Below are 22,938 nucleotides of genomic sequence, written 5' to 3'. Positions count from 1 at the left end.
AACTCTGTGTAGCCGTAGCTATGCTTGCTGATATGAGACCTGTAAAAATATTTGTTTATATCAAAATGGCATCTGTAAATATATTTTCTGGTCATGGGGGATGCTCATCATGAAACTTAACTGCTCTCTTGGATATGCTTGTATGAACCTTGTGCATTGCTTTCAGCCATCTTTTATTTCTCTTACTTCTTTCAACCTATCATATTTTAAAAATTATATAATTGTTTTGGCCAACAAATTACCTAATACACCATGTGTTTGAGAGAATTACTAAATACAGATTATCTGGCACAAAGGAATGCAAGATTTGAGTGTATATCTGAAAGTCGAGAGAGACAGTGACTTCATTGCTAGCCTGTCCTTTCTCTGAATTTTATTGTCCTTTCTGAATGAGTGGAGCTTGCACCTGTGCTCATGGAAACAAGTAAAGCCTTGGATTTCAAATGCTGAGCAAGCTCTTCCTGGGCTTTCAATGAACTGCCCGAAGCTCCATTGAGGATAATGACCCAATGTCCATTTACCTCTCATCTCCTTGTTTAAGCAGGCTTAAATATATTCTGTAAGAAATTAATTAATCATATTTGCCTCTCACAGATTTTGTCCCTGAAACCTGGAGCACAGTCATTACATGCTTTTGTTGTAAATCTACTGGTAATTTGTTGCTTCTTATGGGCCAGGGTGGCTCAGTTGTGGGCCTTTTCTTTCTGGTTGTTGGGGAAAGCTGCTGCTGTTGTCTGAAACTGATTCACAGTGTGCCAAGTAGTACAGCTGAACTAATTTGCGAAGTTCTCTCTTGAAAATAGAATGCTTCCTGGAGTAGGTATTTTAGTTTTTTCATTCCTTGCTACTTTTAATTAAAACTGATAGAAAACCTCTTTAGTTTTTGGAACTTTGTTCATGCAATGAAATCTTCGTTCTACTTAAAAAGTAGTCTGATAGACTAAGTTCTGCGTCTTCACCTTAAAGTAGTATTTTAAAAGAAGTTCAGAACTGGACTGTTAGTGGAAATTATTCAAACCCAGAGTCATTCAAGTATTGATACATTATGTTATTGAAAGGAAAGAATGCAAATACTCTCTTGTAAACTGAAGGCGAGCAATCCTTTTTCTGAGCAGTAGTTTTGGCATTGACACTGTCAGCCCTAGCTCTGAAATTTACCTTGGGATAATTAGTGATATGCTGGGAAATGCTTGAATTATGCAGCACTTGTCCAATCCTGCATTGATTCCTTAAGAAACTTGCAGTGACTGTTGTCAAAATATTATGATGGGCAGCCTGACTTTCCACATCTAGTATGTGTTTTGATGATGTCAGGCAGACTTGATTGCGGAAATACTGCCAAATTGAACTGTTTTTTTTTTGTTTGTTTTGTTTTGTTGGGCTTTTTCTTAATTGAAAGAGGAACTATGACAACTTCAATACAATATAAAAAACACAGCCCTCCCAGAATTGTAACATCTTGTCTTGGAGTCAAAGGCAATTCACAATACTGAGTTAAAATAGGTCTCTGAAATTGACTGCTACTTTTTCTGTTTTTTTTTTTTTTTTTTAACTCCAGTGAGTGGCACAGATGCTTTGAAATTGCTTTGTGGGTTTTTTTTTTTCCTTAGTGATACGTAACTTGCCTTTCCCTGGAGAGGGAGGACTGCAATATCTTGGCTGCCGAGATTCCCAGGATAAGAGAAGCATTAGGAGGTGCAGTGCAGAGATCCTGCAGATCCTTCTGTCTGACATGACTGACATGGAACCAGTGCTGATGAATGCTGCCGGACCCAGGCTCAGCCCTGCTGTGCTGCTAGGCTTCCGTGGAAATGCAGCAGCCTGGACATCCCCCTGGCCAGGAGCAGCTTTTTTCATTCCTGCTATGCTGTGCTGGGGCCAGAGAGCCCTCTTAGAAGATGGGGGTGTAAAAAAGGACAATGTGGAGACTCCCGGTCAATCTTTTTGGGCCAGCAGAGTCAGAACAAGATGCAGTTTGGCCGGGTGAATTCCATTCCCAGACAGATATCCCACAAGCTGGTCTTACCCATTTCCTACTGGTGTTTGATCAAAAAGGCCATATGTGCATTACATGGTGTTTAACTGATGTAAGCTCATCCTACTCCTTGAACCTGTGAGTTCTTGAACCTGGGAGTCTCTTACTTCTCTGTATCCCTGCTACTCAATGCTGCAAGGGATACTGCTTCTTCCTCAGTCATTAGTATAACCCAGCCTGAATTATGTATTTTGCATTCCCATCTTATCCTGGCCAGATTGCCGCTGTTAGGCATCTGTGGATTCAGTATTGGTGAACTTTGAGCTGTGGCTCACTGAGTGGCAAAAGTGAGTTTACATGGTGTAGTAACTTAGGCTTGGCTTTGTGTGCAAGGTGCAGTGCTGCTGCTAGACCTGGCCTGGTTCATGCTGCAGCACAGACTGTTCTACATTTGAGATGCTGTATCTAAGAGTTTATTTAGATTGTGGTTCACTAGGGTAATTCTGGGTAGAATCAGCTCCAGTGTGCTGGGTAAATCTGAGTATTGTCTGATAATTGGCATTTGACTGCATTTAAAACAATGTGGAACTGTTTCTGGAAGCAGTGGCTGTGGCAAGTTCTCTTTGAGAAGGTGGAAATCTTAAGATGCTTTCAAGAAGGACTTTTTTTTTTGTTGTTTAGGTGGCCATCTGCAGCCATTCTAAAGGGGGCATTTTAACCCAAAGCAAACGTGGCCTAGCATGATGAAAACTTCAGGGTGGCATCACTCCTGCAAGGTGCCAATTCTTAAATGGCATACAGCTGCCCAGAGCCAGCTGCTGCTGTTTGGCTCCAGAGTGCATTAACTTCTTATGATTAAAGGAGAACAGGTGTTTGCTGGAGAAGATAGGGAGGTGGGATGGGAAGGAAAATGTAGAGATAGAAAGAGGGAACTTGCTGGTGTTTGCAGAGAAACAGAAGATAAAGGCAGCAGTTACCTGAGGTCAGCAGATTTGCCCTGTTCTGGTGAAGTTGTATCTTAAAAGTGCTGTCTGGTTGATGAACATACCACATACCAAGGCTGATCCTGCTCTTTGTGTAACTGTACTGTGCACTGGAATACTGAATTAAAACTCCTCAGGTCCTTTTGATCTGAGGGTGTGAGGAATTACTCAGGTGCTGAATAACCAGCAATGATGTTGGGACACCAGTTGAAACTGTTTTTTCCTTGCTCTTTTGAGTAGCTCCTGTATTTCTGTTCCTAAGAACACAGTATTGCTTAGACTTACAAAACTTTGCCAGTTTTGTTGAAATTGCCTTTGTTCAAAAGTTTGTCTGACATGATCACATTTTTTTTTTTTCCCAGGGAAATGGGACTTTTAAAGTTGCTAATTCCGGTCTTGAAGCCATTATGTTGACTTCAAAATATTTGTGTTTTAATATTTGTATACTTTATAGTAAAAAAGATGCAGGAAAGCAATCTATTTACCAAGGTGTAATATTTATAAATACAAGAAGTTAAGAGTTTGATGTAGACTTAAAATGAATTGAAGTGTGTTACGGGATGGAGATGGTTGTAGGTATCTGTAATGCTCTAGTGCTGTGATGAGTGTGATCATCAAGGTAGCATTAAAGGCACTCAAGTGCCTTAACCAGGCCATTATTATAGAATTTCATTGTGATAGAGTTTGGGGTTACAGATCTGATTGTTCCTGGCATTTGAACAAGTGTTTCTAATACTGAGGAATTAACTTTTTTTGCTTCCTAGTACATTCTGCAGTTGTGTTTCTCTTTGATTGTGTGTATATAGTCAGTATTCTGGGATGCTTTTTGTTACAGAGACTGAGAGGTAGAAAGAAGAAGACTTTATCCTCACTGAAATGCTGTAGGGAAGTTTGGCCATTTGAACTTGACACTGACACTGTCCTATGAAATACTTGTCAAGGATGGCTCCATAAAGGTTGGGAAGAACTCTGGAGAATCGATTTAAGGCAGTCATGAATTCTTTATAATAAAAAAAGTAATTCTAATAGGTGAAAGTAGAAAGCCACAGAGTTCAGCATCTCCCATTCCCTATCATCTTACATGCTGTTGTTCCTAAGCAAAAGAAATCCCCTGCTAATCACTGAAAACATCTCAATGCATTAAAAAAATGTGCTGGGTCTCTGTGTGAGCAATGGTACTCACACAAAAAGTTACACATTTATATATGTGTATATATATATATAAAAATATATACACACACATAGAGATTTCTTTCAAGATTAGTATTATTGTTCCTAATGCTGTTTTGTTTAGTGTGTGGCTCATTTCCTTTGATTATTCTGTATCAGTGAGCAATTTCTGATACTAATGTTCATTCTCTAAGTGATCTGGTCTTTCCCATGAGAAGCTGATACTAGATGAGGCTTGGAGGATGGAGCACAATCCATATGCAACTGGACATCGTCACAGTTTGGACTATGGAGAAATTAGAGTTACAGCTGTTAAATAAGTGTTGAATTATTTACTTTTGACTCTGTTATGTTGCTGAAAGTAGAGAAAGTATGCTTTACAAAATGATTATTTTTGCTTGCCATTTGATTTTGTACTTGGTATGATAAGTGACCTTTGGATATAAGATATTCCCTGCAAGTCCAGCATGATGGTTGTCCTTGAGGTCTAATTACAGTGTGTTCCTCTAGCTCCCAAGTTCTTGCTAAAAATGCACTTAGGAGCATAGCTTCCTTTGGCCACAGTTGTATTTTGAAATTGTATTGCCTGGTTCTTTGCAGTTAATTTGTATTTTTCTCATCTTCTGTTGTTTTTTGGTTTAGTAAATTTATTTATAGGGCTAAATTTTCTGATTGAGGAGCTTGTGTTGTTTGTAGTATTGTAACACACTTTTAGCAAATCACCCTTCTGTGAGAGATTGGGTAAATCACCCAAGTTTTCATTTAGAGCTAGCCAAGTAAAACACGAGACTGGGGAAACAGCAAGGTAATTTTTTTTTTTAATGAAATGTTTTAAATTTTTGCTTTGACCATGGTGTGGTTTGGCGCCTCATCAGCTACTTGAATAAACAATTACAGTTCAAGTCAGTCTGATTATTTTTTTTTTTTAGAATATCTGAAAACTTATGCATTAGAAGATGTTAAGTTAGGTTAATTCTGAGCTAAGCTTTTTGTTCTATGGTTTATTGTGATAAAAAAGTCTCTAAACCATCTTGTGACTACTCAGTGAGATGAGCCCTTGCAAGTATGTGGAAAGACCCCATTTCCTGCACTATGTTGGTAGAATATGTTTTGCCGGAATTTACCTGCATCCTAGTTTTCCTTCTTTCTGCTGGTTAGTTCTGTGTTTTCTGAGACTCTAATAGGAACCACATCTTTGCCCACAGATGAGCAATGTTGGGGTGAAGTTGCTCCAGGTGGGGCAGGGCAATTTTACAACTCTGGTTCCCTCAAAGGTGTTTACTTCCCCCAGCTTCACATTCCTCACACTTCCCTTCCCAGCTTCCCCTGCTCACAGGGTGCCAGCCTGAGTATTCCATGGCTTACAAAGCCAAAAGGAATGTGGGTAATTTTCAGCTGGGTTGGCCAGTTGGGTTTGTGCAGTTCTCAGGGGTTCCTGCGGGAATGCTGATTCTGTTTGAAATGCCGTTGTAGTGTGGGCTTGGACTGGGATACATTGGTTGTGAAATTTGATCTAGTGCAGGGGGAGGTGTTTGTGTGCATGGAACCTAAGAGGGAAAAGGAAGGACTGGAGGGTGGAAAGCTCTAAGAGGCTTTAACAGAAGGAAGAGCTGGCAGAGTAAATTTTTAAGGAAGGAGAAGAAAAGTGAGCTCAGAGGTAGGGAAGGAGAGCATCTCTAACACTGCTGCTTTGTGAGTACCTGGAGGAAGAAGCAGCCACTTCAGACATGAAGGAGCTGAGCCTAGGATCAGAGTGCCACTGCTGAGACACAAACTTGGAGATCCTGGAATGCCTGGCTGGAAAGCTCTGGAGCACATATCATCAGTTCTATTCATGAGAGGTCTCTGGCTGCCACTCACTTTGAGGTTCAGCAGCTTTTAAAGGACACAAGGATAACTTAGTGCATTCTGTGGGAATCACTGTCTTAGGTGTGAAACCAGGGAGAAGTCTTGTTCACCAAATCAGTTTGCAGGAAGGAGGCTTGGTGCAGTAGTTGTTTTTGGAAAAGTTTGACATGATTGGTACTGTTGGATTTCAAACAGTGAAAATGTGAGAAAGTGGGGAGGCAGCAGATTGAGGAGTTTCTGAGGCATGGCAGGCTGCTGGAAGTATGGGAAAGAGTAAAGGACAGGCTTTATTCTGAAGTGAATGAGTCTGGTTTAACTACTGGCTCCTTCAAGATAGAAGAGAACTGATTTAAAAGGAGAAGCAGACATCATCATTTGGAAGGGAAATCATGCAGCAAGGAAGTTCTTACAGAACTGACAGAAATCAGAAAATGCCCAGGAATGACAATGAGTGTGTTTGTATGTATTGCTTTTCCATCTTTACTTTTCTCAATTAAAAAAAATCTTTGAAATGCTTCAGAACAATCGTATCTGTACTTGGAGCTGCATGTGCCCCTAAACAGAGGTGCTGCAAATCAAGAGTATCCACAGAGCTGATACTCAGAGGAACATAAAGGCCTAAGATTGAATTTGGTTGTGAGGACGCAAATTAACTGAACAAGATAATTTCTGCTAAGGAGCAAAAGACAACTCAAGCTAAAGTCCAAGAAGAGAAGCCCTGCTACACATGTCACTACCCCTTTTGGTAGTGGCACAGACTTAGCTAAGCTCCATGGAAAACTGCAGCCTCAGTGTGCTGCCTCCTGTATTTTCAGGAATAAACGCAATAATATTTCTAGGTACAGAAACCCAAAGGGAAATCATGTCTGTAACCACTGTATTAATTAGCAGTGATTAATAAATAAGACCAGTAAAAGTTGGTCAGTGTGTGAGATGTAGAATGCTTAAACAGGAAAAAAACAGGTTATCCAACTTGGTAAATACCTGCCTATTTTTGACATTAGTTTGGCATTAGTTTCAGTATTTCCATAACTTCTCTATTCTGTTTTCTTTACATGGCAATTGTATCTTTTAAAGAGACAGTTTGCCTACCTTTCAGTTCTTTGTAATCTCAAAGAGGGAAATTTAGGAGTGATTCAAACTTCTGCAATGAAAAGGCTGCTCAGTGAGTTGGAGTTACCGTCCTGCTTGTTAAAGCAGGGTCAGTTGGAGGGGTGAGGAAAGTGTTAGAAATGTATGTGTAAGATTCTGCAAGGTAAAATCAGCTTTGTTGCTACTAAATTTCCAATGATTTCTTGCTGTCAAGTTTGAAGGAATTAATTAGTGTTAATTGTTAGTGAAACAATGCTCACAAAATTGAGAAAACAGAGGTTTTATTAACCTTTGCTGGACAGGGTTTCTTTGTTTGTTTTTTGTTGTTGTTTTGTTTTTGGTTTTTTTTAGAGACTATCTATGGCTAAAGATCTGTCTTTTGTGGTAAGCTTGACCTAAATTGCGTGATGGAGTTCTTGGTTTCTTCAGTGCTGTGCTTTGGCTTTCAGAGAGTCAACTGCCCTGGTAATTCATAGTGTTGAAAATAAAAGGTGATACTGAGTAATAGCCATCTTTTAGTCTGCTTCTCCATCTTGAGCTTTGTCCAGTGTTGTGTAGGATCTTTAGAGCCTTCTAGGAGATAGACAGAAAAGTGGTTTTTAAAGTTTGATGATATCCTGTTCAGAGGCTGCTTTTTGGATAATATTTTATTTGTATGTATGCATATGTATGGAAATATGGATGTATGTGCATACGTGATGTCCTTATTTCAAAGACGTCATAAGTATTTGTTCAGTGATTATTCTGTGAAGTGGTTTTCTTCTGAACTTTGCTTTCTGATCCATGCCCACAGACTTTCATTAGCTTTAGCTTTTGGGAACCTGTATGGATGGATCACACAGGACCTTGCAAGACTGAGGTTGGAGAGAAGGTTGAGGCAGGGATGCTGAAGAGCTCAGTGCTCTTGGAGAATCTTTCCCACTGCTTGCTTGTGAAGTGGATTTGTGAGTGTGTAATACTTGAAATGTCATGTGAAATGTGGAGATTAAAACTTAGATGTGTTATAAATGCAGAGATCCACTTAAAAGGAATGCTGACCTTGGTTTGCGTAGCAATTAGATAATTGTACAAATGTTTGGAAATTCAGGACAAGGAGGAAGCAAGAATGGTGCACTGGTAGTTGGGGAAAGGTGTGTGGCTAGGAGGCAGAATCCAGTGCCCTGGGATATGATCGGGTGCTGCCTAAGTAGGGCTGTAGACCTACTGATGTTGGCCTTATTTGAGTGTAGAAGCATTTGTAGAGGGAAGTGGGACATTTGATAATCCCTTAGTGAAGCATTTGGGGTTTGAACTCAATACAGAACTGTTCTGGTTTCCTCTGTAGCAAATGTGGTAAGCCTTTATCATTTTGCCAATTAGTGATTCATTATAGTTAAATGTCATGATAGATGTGTCTATATTTGAAAGCAATGATCATCATCTCAGTCTGAAATAACCTTATATGTACACAGCACATTGTTCTTATCTTGATAGTTTTGTTTGCTTGTTTTTTCTCACTCTTTGTCTAATCAGGAAAAGGAAGTTGAGGTCTCAGGTCATCTCAAAATGCAGGCATTTAAAAATCTTGGGAGGGGGGCGGGAAAAACCCCCAGCAAAACAAAAAACCAAACCCAAGGTGTCTGGTTAATGAGTAAAGTTGTTCAAAGTTCATACTTTAAAGTACACATCAATCAGGAGTTCCCAGTAAAGCTTATGAGGAATATTTGATAAAAATAGAATTACAAGAAGGGTCTGTTCTCAATTACAAACTTTAGCAGCAGTTTTCGAGAACATTGTGCACTTTGAGTTTCCAAGTTACTTGCATCTAAGCCTTATTAACCAAATCTACATGTTTTTGCTTCAGTAAAGTATTTATTTTCCATGCAGTTCATCAAAAGTAGTTTCTAATAACAGAACAATTGCACATTGGGTTTTTTCCTCCTAAAAAACGTGATTATGTTTTTGTTTATGTGTTTTTTTTGTTTTCTTTAGTATCAGACGTTGAAGGTGGTGATGCTTTGCAGCTCAGAAAGGAACATGCCCTCAAGATATTTGCTTACATCAATTCGTGGACGCAAAGGTAATTTTGGATTAAGTTGGAATGCTGAGGATGCTGAATCTCAACAGCAGTTTTTCCTTTTTAAAATACAGTAGAATGACTGGAATTAGCAAATTATTAATGTGTAGCTAAGTGATACCTGGAGAATAGAGACTGTTTTACTACTTAGAAAATAAAAACAAACTCGTTACCCAGTGCATTTTGGGAAAAGCATATTTTGAATGCAGTTGGCATTCTGGATGCTGTAATAATTGTGTAGAAAAACAAACAGCTCTACTTTGGTGACAGACGACGTGTCTTGCTGCTTTACCATGTAATTGTGGGACCATCTTCTGCAAAGGCAGGGTAAGGTAAGAAGAATTTAAGAAAAAGTGACTGAATGGAACCATCATGTTAAATTTTTCTGCATGTTCTAATACTCTGGGTCAAGGTGATGAAGGATTGCAGCCTGTAGCTAATAAACTGATAAAGAAAATGCTTTGCATGTTTTTATCTCAAATTACATTATTCCTTTCAATCTAGTATTTAAATTACTATTACTTTGAGCTTGTTTCTTTAAAGTAATGTTACCATCACATTATGATATAATGATAAATTACTTCACAGTGACTTACCTTTTTCTAGCACAAGGAAATATATGGCTATTACCTTTTAGAAAGAATCTGCAGTGAAGGTAGTTGGGATTTAGTGTTGAGCAGTAGTTTTAAGACCAAAGTGAATCCATTAAATCTTAAGTAATATTGGGGAAAGCATAGAGGATAAATCGGAAAGTATTAGTCAGGTATTTAGAAGACTGAAAAAGAAAAGAAAATGGAATGTCACATTTTGGATACGTGTGATAGGTAAAAAAATAGGAAACCACCTCTTCCTCATTTTGCCTGAAAATTACAAGCCAAGTTCATTTTCTTCTGCCATGTGCTTTTAGACACAGAGAAGGAATTTTTATATCAAAATAAACAGCAGGCACGGAGACCAGACTCTTGACATTTCTTGACAGATCCTAGATGCCAAGTTTGTCAGAGAACAATTGCAACCCAGTTTTCCAGGTCATCATCTGTTCAGAGTTTCATTCTGTTCTACAGCTTGACAAATCCAACTCAAAGAAAAAACAAAGATTGGAAAATATTTAACTCTTTATTTTCTTCTGGTTTCCTTGTTGCCTTCCATATATAGTGGTTTCATACTGGAAGAGCCTGGAGAATAGTCCTTAAGCTGGTTAAAGGAGAATCTAACAAAGAGGCCGCAGGAAGGAGTTCTGGTTGACATTTTAATTTCATGTCCTATCTCTATTCTGCCAAATGGGCTTTTGAGAGTTCTGCTAGTTTTGGGTTTGAGCCCTTCCTTAAGAACTACTTTTGACTTTGTTGCCTGTAGTTTAAATCTCTGCTTTCCTTCAGAAGATCACTTGGTGACTGGTCCTGATGAGCACCTTTTTCTTCTAACTGCATGTAGCATTTCAGTTTTCTTCTGGAAATTATTATGTTCAAAGAAGTAGCATGCTCATTTTTTATTGATCTCCTCAATTTTTGGTGGAGCTCTTCTTCCACATTCCAACAGAGAAAGACTCAATAGGTTTTGCACATAACTGTCTTGGGAAAGAATTCTCCAGTATGTGAGGAGCCTTCACCAGACTGTTTTCATTGTTATTGAGGATGATTTGTTGCGCTTAAGTGGGGCAGTAATTTGTAGGCATAAGTGATGGACCTTTTGAACATAATCTTCTCTCAGGATAAATGCTTGAGGATACACTGGTTTTGCCTGCAGTCCCTTGTTGTCATTTGTTAACATGAAAATACATTTCCAAGTAAATGGCAAGAATGTTTTTCACATGGGTGAAACTCCATTTACACAATATTAAAGGGATTTTCTTCCTGCACAAATGGAACAAAGGGGTTTAGATGCTTCAGTCACTGTACCTGTGCTGGAATTAGGGAATCCTGAATGTTACCTTTTTGTCTAACCCACTGGAAAAAAAAGTCTGAAAGTATGTGCTTTAAGAGCTGTAGCTCAAGGGCATGTTTGTGTTCCATCAAGAGAGGCAGCACCCTCTCCCTGTCATAGCTCTGGGTTCTCTTGATTTTTTTTACCCTAAAAACTATAATTTGTTAATCCCAGTCTCTAAATTAAATGCTGTGTTTGCAGAAAAAAAAAATTAATTGCTACTTTCTGATGATTTCTTGCCTTGTCTTTTGTCTGCTGATTTCTTTTTGAAGTGGTACATATGATTTTTGTATTATTTTAATATCTGAGAACTCTGGTTGTGGACTGGAGTCCATTGTTCTCCATCTGACAGGAGATAGAGAAGATCTTTGTTGTAAGACAGCTACCAGTTTGTTACAGTTACATTGTGTAGCAGAGTTTGAGTCAGAAAGAGCAGAGTCCATCTCCCAGAGTCTGTCACAAACATGCAGCCTTAATTTTGTTCTCCAGTAAGTAAGGACAGTGTAGTGATGGCTTTCTTTGTTGTGTTCTTCAGGATTTAAATCCTTTACAGGAATATCCTCCTGTAAAAAAAAACCCTTTTTTGTTAAAATGAGGGAGGTGTTTGTTTGTATGGAAGAAGCAGCTGTTCCCTGTCAATAGGTTTAGGGTACCTACCTCAGAGGTTTATACACCCACAATTTATTTGGCATTCACAGTTAATCCTGGCCCACAACTAGAGTTGCATTAGAGATTTTTGAACTTGATGGTTTAATTGATTTTTTAATGATATTGTCAAAGGGATGTTTTCCCCTCTTGTTCTTTGCAGTTTACAGTGGGTCAGTAGATAAGCAGGGCAATAATCTCTGAGCCTGCCAAGTGAAGAAAGTACTGAAGATACTTGAGCTGCCTTTTCCTATATGGATTAAGGATATCAGTGTGCATGGGATCACCATCCAAATGCAGATAAAGGAAGTGAACTTGAATACTCCATTAAAAATAAAATTACTTTGCAGCCCTGTTGATTTGAAAATAACAGTAATGAGTTCTTACACAGCTGACAAGAATGTCAGGATGATTTATTGCAGTAAAGAGCAGTAGAGAAAACCCAATGAGGAAATGGAGTCAGAAACAGTGAAAAACGTTACTTCTTCAGTAGCACAGTGACCTTGTCCACAGGACTTTTTTTCTGTATTTTACTTGCTGTACCAGCTGCTAAATGATAACAGGGACTTCAAAGTTTTGGTAAGCATTTGGCAATAATGGGATGCCCTCAAGGCTTAAGGAAGGTTTTGTGACTCCCACTTGCTGCTGGGTAGAGTCTGTTTCATTTGGATTTCCTTCATTTTATGATTCTGTCAAATGACTTGTTGTTTAAAATGTTTTAATGTGAAGCGTTCTCTTGGTTAAGTACCCACCTGATTATAACTGTAGTAATTTAAATTTATTTTTTGTTCTCTTTTCTTACAGACAATGTTTATGCTGTTTCAAGGAGTATAAACATCTGGAGATCTTTAACCAAGTAGTTTGTGCGCTTATTAACTTAGTGATTGCCCAAGTCCAAGCTCTGCGGGACCAGCTCTGTAAACATTGCACTATTAATATAGATTCAGCATGGCCAGAGCAGAGTAATCATGCTGATGAGCCCCTGAATGTAGAAAGAGAGTCTCATCAAGAAGAAAATGGAGAAAGACAAAAACTCCTAGAGAAAAAGTTTGATTCTGCAAGAACTTGTATTCTGAGCGAGGAGGAGCCTGCAAAGAGCACGGAGGCTTTTAGCTTATGGAGTACTGATGAGAAGGAGAAGCTGCTGCTGTGTGTGGCAAAAATCTTTCAGATTCAGTTTCCTCTGTACACAGCTTATAAGCATAATACTCACCCCACAATAGAGGTATATCTTCTCTTTGTGTCTATCTTGAATTATTTGGTGAAAGGTTAATTGTTGTCATTAATGAGCAGATTGGTGTTCGTTGCTTTCACTCTGGATGGGCACATTCAGCTTGCCTGTTGACTTCAGTAGAGCTTTTCAGAGAAACTTTCTAAATGGCACATACTCTTCCACTTTATTTAAAATATGCTTAATTGTTATAGGTAATGTATTGATAAGAGCTGGCTGGAACTGTAATTGTTGTGCTGTTTAAATAACAGGCAAAAAAGGGACTATAGTGAAGCCTTTCTTCCAGAAGGTAACACATTAATAGTTAACTGATTTTTCTCTCCAATCTGTGGGTCTAGAAGCAAAAGTTCATAAACTAAACTTTGTGCAAGACCAAAGTTGTTAGAACAGTTGGTTAATTGACTGGAATATCTGAGCTCTACACAGGTTGCTTTGTTCCGGGATGCTGATTTTTCTCTCTGATATTTGTTATGGCTGCCATTCACATTTTCTCTATTTTCCTCTTAAAAAAAAAAAAAAAAAAAAAAAAATTCCAAAATCCTGCCATGTTTAATTCACAGTTTCTGAGATAAATATGGTGGTGTTAGCATTTCCTGGTGGAAACAACTGGTTTTGGAACGATTGGCTTTTGATCCAACTTGTGGTAGTCTAATAATATGTAAAGAGTTATTTTGCAATATTTGTATGCAAATTAGATGTACATTTCACTATATGGGAAAAGCTTCTATCCAACCAACTGAGAAAGTCCAAGTGGAGAATTAAAGTGCAGCTAACCCACTCCTTTTATTTTATATTTAGAGAGTTGTAGGAGCTCTCTGGAGCCCTGAGGGTTGAAATTTGCTTTATAAACTTAAGTCCAAAATGAGAAGATGCTGAGTCAGATATAATAATTTAAGTTAGGGTGGTCACAACATCTGAGCAGTTCTAATTGAATGGATGCTGCCCTATCTGATAAGAAATTAAGTTAAAACCCCCTACACAGCAGGTTTTTTAGGTGGGCTGGATTTTGGTCTTGTTCTTCTTCTCCAAACCATATGGGCATAAGTTAACAGAGATAGTTTCAAGTATATATGTATAGATATAAAGAGAATTGATTTATCTTCCTGCACTCCTGTGGGACATGTACTAAGACTGGCTTCAGAGGAATGTGGAATGAACAATTCTGGAACAGCTTTTCTGTGGACTATCACACATCCTTTTAAATTACTATTTCATGTATTTTTTTTCTTGTCTTTGAATTTCACTTCCAAACAATCAAAAGAAAATCTCCAGGTGCCTGATGGGATTTCTTTTTCCCTTGGTGTGCAGCCTTGGAGTGATTTAGACCCAGATCTGTTGTAACTTGCTGTACTGTGATGATGCCCATCACTCCAGACATGCTAATGTATATATATGTATTATCTCTTATACATCACTTGAATTATCAAATACATTCATTAGCTATCCTAGAAACATAAGGGGAAGCTGGGAAGAAAACCACTTTCCTGAGGTACAGGCAGGTAAGGGAATTTTTTTTCCTTTCTGCTAGACTTCGTGTGTTTCCAGGTCTGGATTATGGAGATGTGCCAGCCTGCCATATTTGTGTACCATTTTTGGGGAGAGATTTTTAAATTCTGCTTTTAAAAGGTCCCAGCGTCAATAATTTTTCTTACAAACTGATCTTTTCTGTATCCAGAAAGCACTAGGATTCTGTTATTCTGCTGTTTAAATGTCAAACTTTCTGCTCCCATGGGTGACTCACTGAAGTAAGAATTAGATTTTGGATTTCAGTCTAGAGCACAGACTTAGCTGAACTGAGACGACTTATTAGTCCTGGTAATAAGAGCACTTCTTGCTTTAAGTCAGACTTGGTTTCAGTCCTGAAGAGATTGTAAGATAAAAAAATCTCTGCATTAGCTATAGTTGTAAACAAATCCCTGAACATCCTAAATTTGCCAAAAACTTGTTGAGTGAAGCTGGTGTAGCTCTTCGTCTCCCACTAAACATTTCCTTTGCCCTGGAAAAAAGGAAACTTGCTGATCCAGAACAGACTCCAGTCTCCACTCTGACTTCAGAAATTCCTTGTTTTAGATTTTTGGGGTGAACTTTAACAATTTCATGGAGTTAACACATCCATTGAGGTTTTGCTGTGCCTAGAAATCGCCTCTTAGAGTGCCATTTAGGAATTCCCAGTGTAAGGCTTTCCCACAGTAACAATTAGTGATCAATATTTCCCTTGTCCTTTGTTCCAAGACACCTCCAAGGACTTTGTTCTTAATGGCAGCAGACAATTCTTGACATCTAATCCCTACTCAGCTGCTTGCCAAAGCCATTTTACACTGGACTGTCTGGTGGAAAACATTCATGTGGATGCAGGAGGTTTTTCCTTGTTCAGGAGTTGATGAAGCTGGATGAAAATTAGCAGCAAAGCAAGATTTGTTTGTAGTTAGAAAGGTATCTCTACCTTTAGGTTCATACAGATCATTCCTTAAATGATACGGGCTAAGAATTGCTTTTGTCCCTCACAACATCTCTAAAATGAGAGTGAAGACCACAACAGCATGATTGGTATCCAGAAGAGCCACATACCTCTCTTGAAATTTATCAATATTTTTGGTGCCCACAGGGGTATTTGTGTCTATTTTTCATCCTAAACAAAATTAACTCAAAGTATTTTTAAAAATATGGTTGGTTTTTTTGAGAAATGTTCATTCTTTGGCATTAATCTTCTTTTTTCTTGGGATATTTTTATCCCTTGCATACAGGGTGGTTTATAACTGAGTTTTTCATACTCAGTGTAGCAAGTGAAATACCTGGAATGGGCACTTCAGAGGAGGGGAAAAAAGGATTTATAAAAGGAAGCTCTTAAAATCCTATAGAGAAGGAAGCAACAATGTGAAGTGCACTCCTGAACTTTGCACTGTTCAGAATGAACAATGAATCTGAAGGGAGTTCCCTGACCATTTAACAGGTCTTGACAGAGAATGAAATGAAAGAGGAAACAAAATCAGTTGAGGTGTCTGTAGCTGCAGTCCCCGACTCTTTGGGGTCTTGTGCTGTCTGCTTTTCCTTTTCAAGTAAATATTTTCTTGGAAGATGTTTGTTTTCTGCCAAAGTTGTGTTCAGGTCAGACCTCAGCCAGTGTATTTTATTGTGGAATGTTTGGAAGGGACCTTAAAACTCATCTCATTCCAATCCCCTGCCATGGGGACACCTTCCACTATTCCAGCTTGGTCCAAACCCCATCCAGCCTAGGCATTTCCAGGGATCCAGGGGCAGCCACAGCTTCTCTGGGCACCCTGTGCCAGGGCCTCCCCACCCTCACAGGGAAGAATGTCTTCCTGATCCCAAACCTAGCCCTGCTCTCTGGCAGTTTGAAGCCATATCCCATTTTCTTTTTGCTGTGTGGCTTTGGGGCAATACTATCCCTGCCTACCTTTCTCAAAAGTCCTTCTCCAGCTTTTCTCCAGGTAAAGGTCTTGGAAAGCTGCTCTAGCTTCTCCTGAAGTCATGGTGGGTTTTAATGCCATATTAGATTCTCATGAGGAATTCTCATATTTCCTCATACATTTGAAGGAGTTAAGAGGAGGAGAGTAAGGAACTCTCAGACTGTTGTGTTTCCCATCTGCAAGGACAGAAGTCACATTTGCAGACTCAGTCTCTCAAAGCAGCCTTTTCCAAGCTTTGCAGGACTCGTGCAACAGCCCTCTGTGAGTTTGGGATTTCTGCATTCAAAGAACTGCAGGTCACTTGTTTCTTCAAGAAAACTAATGAAATTTCTCACACCATTTCTGCAGTTTTCATGAGCAGAGCACTGAACACCTTTTCTTGCTGCTTAAAAACATACCACCTACTGCCTTCAAAGCTGTTGTAAAAATAACTGGTAGAGTATCACGAGTTCAGGCATGACTTGGAGTTCAGCAGAAAAAAAAAAGAAAATAAATGCTTAGCTATAATATGAGCATATTGAATAATTCAAAATGTTTGTATCACACTTAATCCATCCAAAATTGCTTGCCTCCAGCATCCTCTGGTACAGTTCGAAGAAGCTTACTCCTACACAGCTATTTAAAATATATTCAGGAAATTTAATTTAAAAACTTAACTTTGTGTTAAACTTGGATTTGATTTGTCACTATCAATACTGGGTGAGAAGAAGAGGATTGTGTGGCTTTACCTACAAGTATCCATGGCAATTTGGGTTTTACTGACACTTTTTATACTTTCAGTGCCCTTTTGCCCCCGGCAAGTGCATGAAACCCACAATATGTTATAACCCTAATAAAAAAACTTCCCACTCTCTACTGCCCAACAAGTGGATGCTGTGGACATTAAAAGGAAAAGCTATTTTCTTAAACCATTTTCAGTTTAGTGCTTCTAGAAGATAGATTTCTTGTTGCAGCAAGTACCTAACAGTGTGATAGGGTGATAGAATCCCTTCCCCTTCTTCACTTAACTCCTGTAAAAGTCTGACATTTATTTTGTACAAGGTGTTTTGTTATATATAAAAATATAGTAGTCGAGATTAAAGATTTTTAATATTTCCATGGCAATGAGTATTTTGACATGTTAACCCTTTAAATCATTACATGTAGGATCTAGGATGTCCTGCAGTTCATCTAAATTCTGATGTTTGCATATATTATTAGAAATTGCATTCCAAACTCCTGGATTGGTTCAGTTCTGTATTTCTCAGGCTGGTGTGACAGACTATGCCCTTGGCCATATTCCTACTGAAAAAATTGGTGATCTGAACAGGGATGGGATTAAAAAATAATCTGTTCACCCAGCCTTTGAAAGACACTGCTGAAATGTTCTCTTTAGTATATTTGTGTATTTATATATATTAAAAGAGGTAAAAAGTATGGAAAGGTCTGTTTTGCAGTGGAAAAGTAGAGCAAAGCTTTAGCTTCTGTCTTCCTCTGAATGAGAAATTTGGGTTTTGTATTGTTGACTGTGATACCTGCTATATGGCAGTTGTTTGTTTTTTTTTATTCTATAAATGTGTTTTTATTGCTTGAGTTAATTTAAATTTTTTTCTTTAAACAGGATATTTCTGCTCAAGAAAGCAATATATTAGGGGCGTTCTGTGATATGAATGTAAGTTGTCCACTTTTAAATAAGGTGCACATTTCCTAGAAACTTAAAATAACCTATGTGTTCTATGGATTTATGTTATACTCATGTAGCTTTTGAATTTCCTCTGTGTCTAAATGATCTAGTACTGATTCTTCTATTGTTTTTTGCCTCTTTCTAGGATGTAGAAGTACCATTGCACTTGCTTCGTTATGTGTGTCTGTTTTGTGGAAAAAATGGCCTTTCCCTCATGAAGGATTGTTTTGAGTACGGAACCCCCGAGACGCTGCCATTCCTCATAGCACATGCATTTATCACAGTGGTGTCTAATGTAAGTATTCCCTTCAACTCCTCCACTTAAACACAACAAAGAAAAGGAATCTGAAGTCTGCAAGAACTCTCTGGGACTGGGGAGGGTTAAAAAGGCTGTACATTTTCCATGTTGGGAATGAGGTTTGCTCATGCACAGAGAGTTTCATTATCCAAACCCTCTGCATCTGCTGGCAGCACACAAGGAGTTTTCCAAGTTGTACCTAGATAGGAAGATTGTAACAGCCCCCAAAGATACTTCAAAGAATGTTATCAAAGGTCTTTCCTGTCCCTGAAATTATGCCATGGAAGTGGTTTTAGTTTCTTCAGAGTATTTTAATTTCTTAGCTATTCCCTATGAGGTATAGAGGAAAAAGCCTGTGGATTTTTTTTCTTTTCAATTTCCTGTGATTTTATACCATTATACATATTTGCAGCATAGAGGTAATAATCTTTTTTCCCACTTAGCTTTAGAATGCATGTCTTCTATCATGTCTGCATTTTGAAATCACAGGGATTTTTGATTGGCAGAATTACTAATTGATTTTAGTGGAGATTGGTGCTAAAAATAAAACTCAGTCCCTGAAGAAGGACATATGAAGACTTAATATAATGTCAGGATAGAAGTTGTGACCTGTCTTGTGGATGGGCAAAAAGAAAACCAGAAGTTTGTTGTACTTTGTACAGGGTGAGTTTGACATGATTTTGACACTGATTGCAATTTGAAATATTTCAAATCAGATCCTTCCTCCCACACGTCTTTCTTCCTTCCTTGTTGCTGTTACTGCCCAGCCAGGAGGGTGATATTTATGGGGGAACCAATGATTGAAATCAAGCTGGTGATAGGGGTCTCTATCCCACTCTGCTGATCTTTAGTGTGGTAATTCCTGATTTGCAGGTCAGAGAACAAATGGGTGAGGCCATGATCTACTCCATTCTTTTGCTTGCCCTGCAGGGCTGGTTCAGCATCTCTGTATGTTTGGTTGTGAGAGATGTTCTCTGTGAGATGTTCTCTGCTGACCCTTTTGTCTGAGCTGCTGAGTTCTTCTCCAGCTGCTGCCTGTGCAGTCCTCTTCAAACCATCTGCTGAAAATGTGTGTTCTTGTATTACTCTGGTTCAGAAGGAAATTTTGGTCATGGAACCAAACATTTTTTACATTTTTGTTTTATTTTTTGTGAGAAATGGCAAGGCTGCTTGGCTGCTTGAATAACGCATGGCAGCTTCCTAGCACACCAGCATGTTTTTAAGGCTGCGTTCTGACTGCAAATCCCATTTCCTGGGTATCCTACCTCAGTGCAACTGTCTTTCTTTGTTGTCCTTTGTAGAAGTCTTTGTTTTTCTCCACATAAATTGTTTATTTTCTTTCATCTTAGTGATGTGCCCTGTTCCAAAATACTTCTCAGCAAAGGTTCTCATTTCAGATATCTACTTAGGAACTTTGCATTTCTCTTTGGTTCTAGTAGGTAACCCATTAAGCTGGCTCTTGCAACAGTGTTATATGAGTTCTATGGCTAAACCTAGCAGATAAAATGAAATTCAACCCAAACCATAACAAAAAGTACTGTTTCTTCAGCTAATTCCATCATTGCAGTTTTTCCCATTCAACAAGCATCTTTCTTTTGAGCTCTGTCTGGCTTTGCTGACAAATCTGTGTGAGTTGAGGAAAACTGTTTAGATTTTATTTTTATGTGTCAGTTCACTACAGAAAGTATTAGAAAATGTTCTAATGTAATATGCTTTATTCATCCACTTGCTGCATTTTGGTATCATTCAGTGTACTTGGAAGCACTGCTGCTGCCTTACAAATGCAATATATTTATTGCAGCCAAATGAGGCAGCTATTTTTTTTTGTGACAAAATAAATTTTACCTTGCCAATATTAAAATAAAAGATATTTCTCCACCTCTCTAATGATGCATGAACTTAGGATTTTGATGTAATAATTCTCTTTCCCTGTTTGTTTTTATATCATTTCACTGTATAATTTATAGCACTTAGGTAAATATAAATAATTGAAGAAATGTTTCTGATTGTGAACCAGTTCAGCAAACTCCACTAAAACAAAAAGAATCATTCACAAAACTGAACAAGATAGTGGTGGTCTCAGCAAGATCTCTGCTAATCTGCCTTGGTTTTATCCCAGCACATTTGATTTTATGGAATGTGGAGATATTTATTCCAATAATGGCTCTGCAGTGTCAATTGTTACCTTGTTCCCAATGTGTAAAGCCAGCCCACGGTGTGTAGTAATCATTAAATACAATTTCACAGCTGTAGTAACTCTTGAGAATGGCAGTTAAGTAGCCATTCTTCTAAAAATTCCTTGAAATACCCATGCTGGAATTTTCTTTCAAGTCTGTAAGATGAAAGTGTTCTTTAGCCACTACCTTCTAGAAATTAATTACCTCTCGTAAAGGGCAAATAATAGAAAAAAAAACTCTCTGAAACTTGAGAACAGAACAGATGCAGTGAATACTTTGTCTTAAAAGCAGGTGGAAGCAAAAAGTGATGTAATTTTATTTTTTGTCACTTTACAGATGCTAGCTGATGTAATTTTATGTATGTTCTTTTATGTTATTTTAACAAGTTAGTATGCAAATGTGAATCCACGTTCAAAATCACAATTTCTTTTGTAAAGTTTGACATGATTTAATTGAATTCTGAGGCTGAAGGTTGTGTGTAATGCAAGTTTACAGATGCATGATTTCTACTTAGGAGTTGGAATTAATACAGAGTGAAGGTTACTGTGAACAGTGAAAGCTATAAAAACAAAATGATAAAAACATTTCATACTATTATTTCACAAAAAATGTAATTTTTTTGGTGTTTCATACTGTATTAGAAGCAGAGTACATGGTGTTAAAAATCAAATTGTGTGATCACAACAGTATTTGTCACCCCTGCAATTCCTTGTCAAAATGTTATTTAATGCCTGTTTCTAGAGCAGGCATCTTCTAGTGACACTTTGTATCTTTGTGATGTTAGCATTTTTTTCCTTCTTGAGGCTGCCAGTTGGATCAGAAGCTTATTCCAAGCATGGTCTTTTTTTTACACTGGGAAGATTTGGCTGGTTTGTCTTGCAAAAGTAGGTTATATTGTTACTGTGCAGTGCTTGTTGTCTTGTTAAAAGTAAGCCTGCAAATATTTTTTGTCAGAATTGACTCAAAAAGTTCCTTGGCAAATGCTGGAAATGTTGAAAAGAAACTACTGAGGAGTTTGACTGCAGCCTAATATTTTTCTCTCCTTTCAAGAAGGAATATATACATTTTCTGTATATGGAATTGAGTCCTTAGGCAGAATTTCTTGCATCAGCCGCAAAGCTGAAATTCTTTCCAGAGCAGAGGTGGGGATGCAGAGGGCCCTGAGTGAGTGACAGGGTTGCTTTTCACAAGGGCTGTGCAAAGTGCACATGATTGAATTTACATTAAATTTACGTGGGCAGGAGCAGCAGCTGCTGCTGCTTCATCTGTGCTCCATCCCTTACCTGGCACAGAGTAACAGGTTTAACAGGCTCTGAATTCCCTTTTGAAATGCAGATGGCACTTCTGACTTTGCCTCTGGAAGTCGTTTGGTTGGTGCTTTTCCTCACAGCGGTGTTAAGTAACTGTTTCAGCTTGTTTGTTTGTTTGTTTTTGGTTTCTTTCTCTGCATTTATTTTCTTCCTGCGTTCAGATTTGCAAAGGTGGTAAAGGCAGAATGGTAAATATGAGTAGTGTAAATATGGTAGTAAAGTACTGTGCTTGATCACTGCTTGTAAAACATCTTATTTTATAGGATATGTAAGCCCTAAGAAGCAAAACAACACAAGTATCAAACAGTGTAGAGTCAAACAGATTTAGGAGCGGTTTGCAAGGACCTGAAAGAATGGAATAATTTTCATGTAAACTTTTAAAGAAAAAGGAAAAAAAAAACCCACAAGGCTGACTAGCAGTTTTTCCTACTGAAGAAATGACAGAAAATACAAAAATACACCTGAGCAGTATGATACTATTTATACAATGTCTGTATTTTCCAGCTGACTAGCAGGAAAGATGCAAATCCTCTTTATGAGTCAAAAAAGCATTCCTCAGGTACCAGTTTGGAAAATCAGAAAATTAAGAAGTTGAACAAAAACCACCAAGAAAACCTTTTTTTTTTAAGTGGGGTTGCACTTGCAAATGTACCAAGAGTATTTCAGTTTTTTATCATTCTCTTTAAATGTCATTAATTAAATCTTTATCTGTTTCTGTTTTTGCATTATAGATCAGAATATGGCTACACATCCCTGCTGTCATGCAGCACATTATACCCTTTAGGACTTACGTTATCAGGTAAATGTTTATTTTAAGAATTTTTCTTGTGGGACTTTTTGACAGCACCTATATCTAATTACAGCTGCTACTTTTAATTGTACAGGTTGTTGCTCTGACTATCATTTCAACAAGGAGGGTAAAGGTAATGGTTAGAGTTAGTTTGGGGAGCTCCTTGCATCTGATTTCAGTATCAGATCAATCTTGTTAAGAACCTAATGAGTGTGACATCCAGCCCCATTCTGACATGTTGGGCCAGGTCCAGTTGTACTCCAGTCTCCCTCACTGTGATATCTTCATAAAACTGCATCAAGTTTGCAGTGAGATGCTGGAAGTACAAGAGCAATGTGCAGTCACTGAG

At 38.2% G+C, this 22,938-nt stretch overlaps 1 protein-coding gene across 9 annotated transcripts in view; it reads left to right on the top strand.

Moving 5' to 3' along the window:
* The window catches only part of USP34 (ubiquitin specific peptidase 34), a 112,962-nt gene that overhangs the window by 8,603 nt on the left and 81,421 nt on the right, over window positions 1-22,938 (top strand). For all 9 annotated transcript variants that reach the window (XM_030268774.4, XM_030268771.4, XM_030268769.4 and 6 more), the window contains exons 2-6: window positions 9,040-9,127; window positions 12,497-12,917; window positions 17,952-18,002; window positions 18,160-18,309; window positions 22,531-22,598. In XM_030268774.4, the coding sequence (XP_030124634.4) occupies window positions 9,040-9,127; window positions 12,497-12,917; window positions 17,952-18,002; window positions 18,160-18,309; window positions 22,531-22,598 (778 nt within the window). The remainder of the gene's footprint in view (window positions 1-9,039; window positions 9,128-12,496; window positions 12,918-17,951; window positions 18,003-18,159; window positions 18,310-22,530; window positions 22,599-22,938) is intronic.

Source organism: Taeniopygia guttata, chromosome 3 (assembly GCF_048771995.1).
Source record: "Taeniopygia guttata chromosome 3, bTaeGut7.mat, whole genome shotgun sequence".
Classification (NCBI taxonomy): Eukaryota; Metazoa; Chordata; class Aves; order Passeriformes; family Estrildidae; genus Taeniopygia; species Taeniopygia guttata.
The sequence above is the reverse complement of the archived record's forward strand: the minus strand, read 5'-3'. Positions and strand labels throughout refer to the sequence as shown.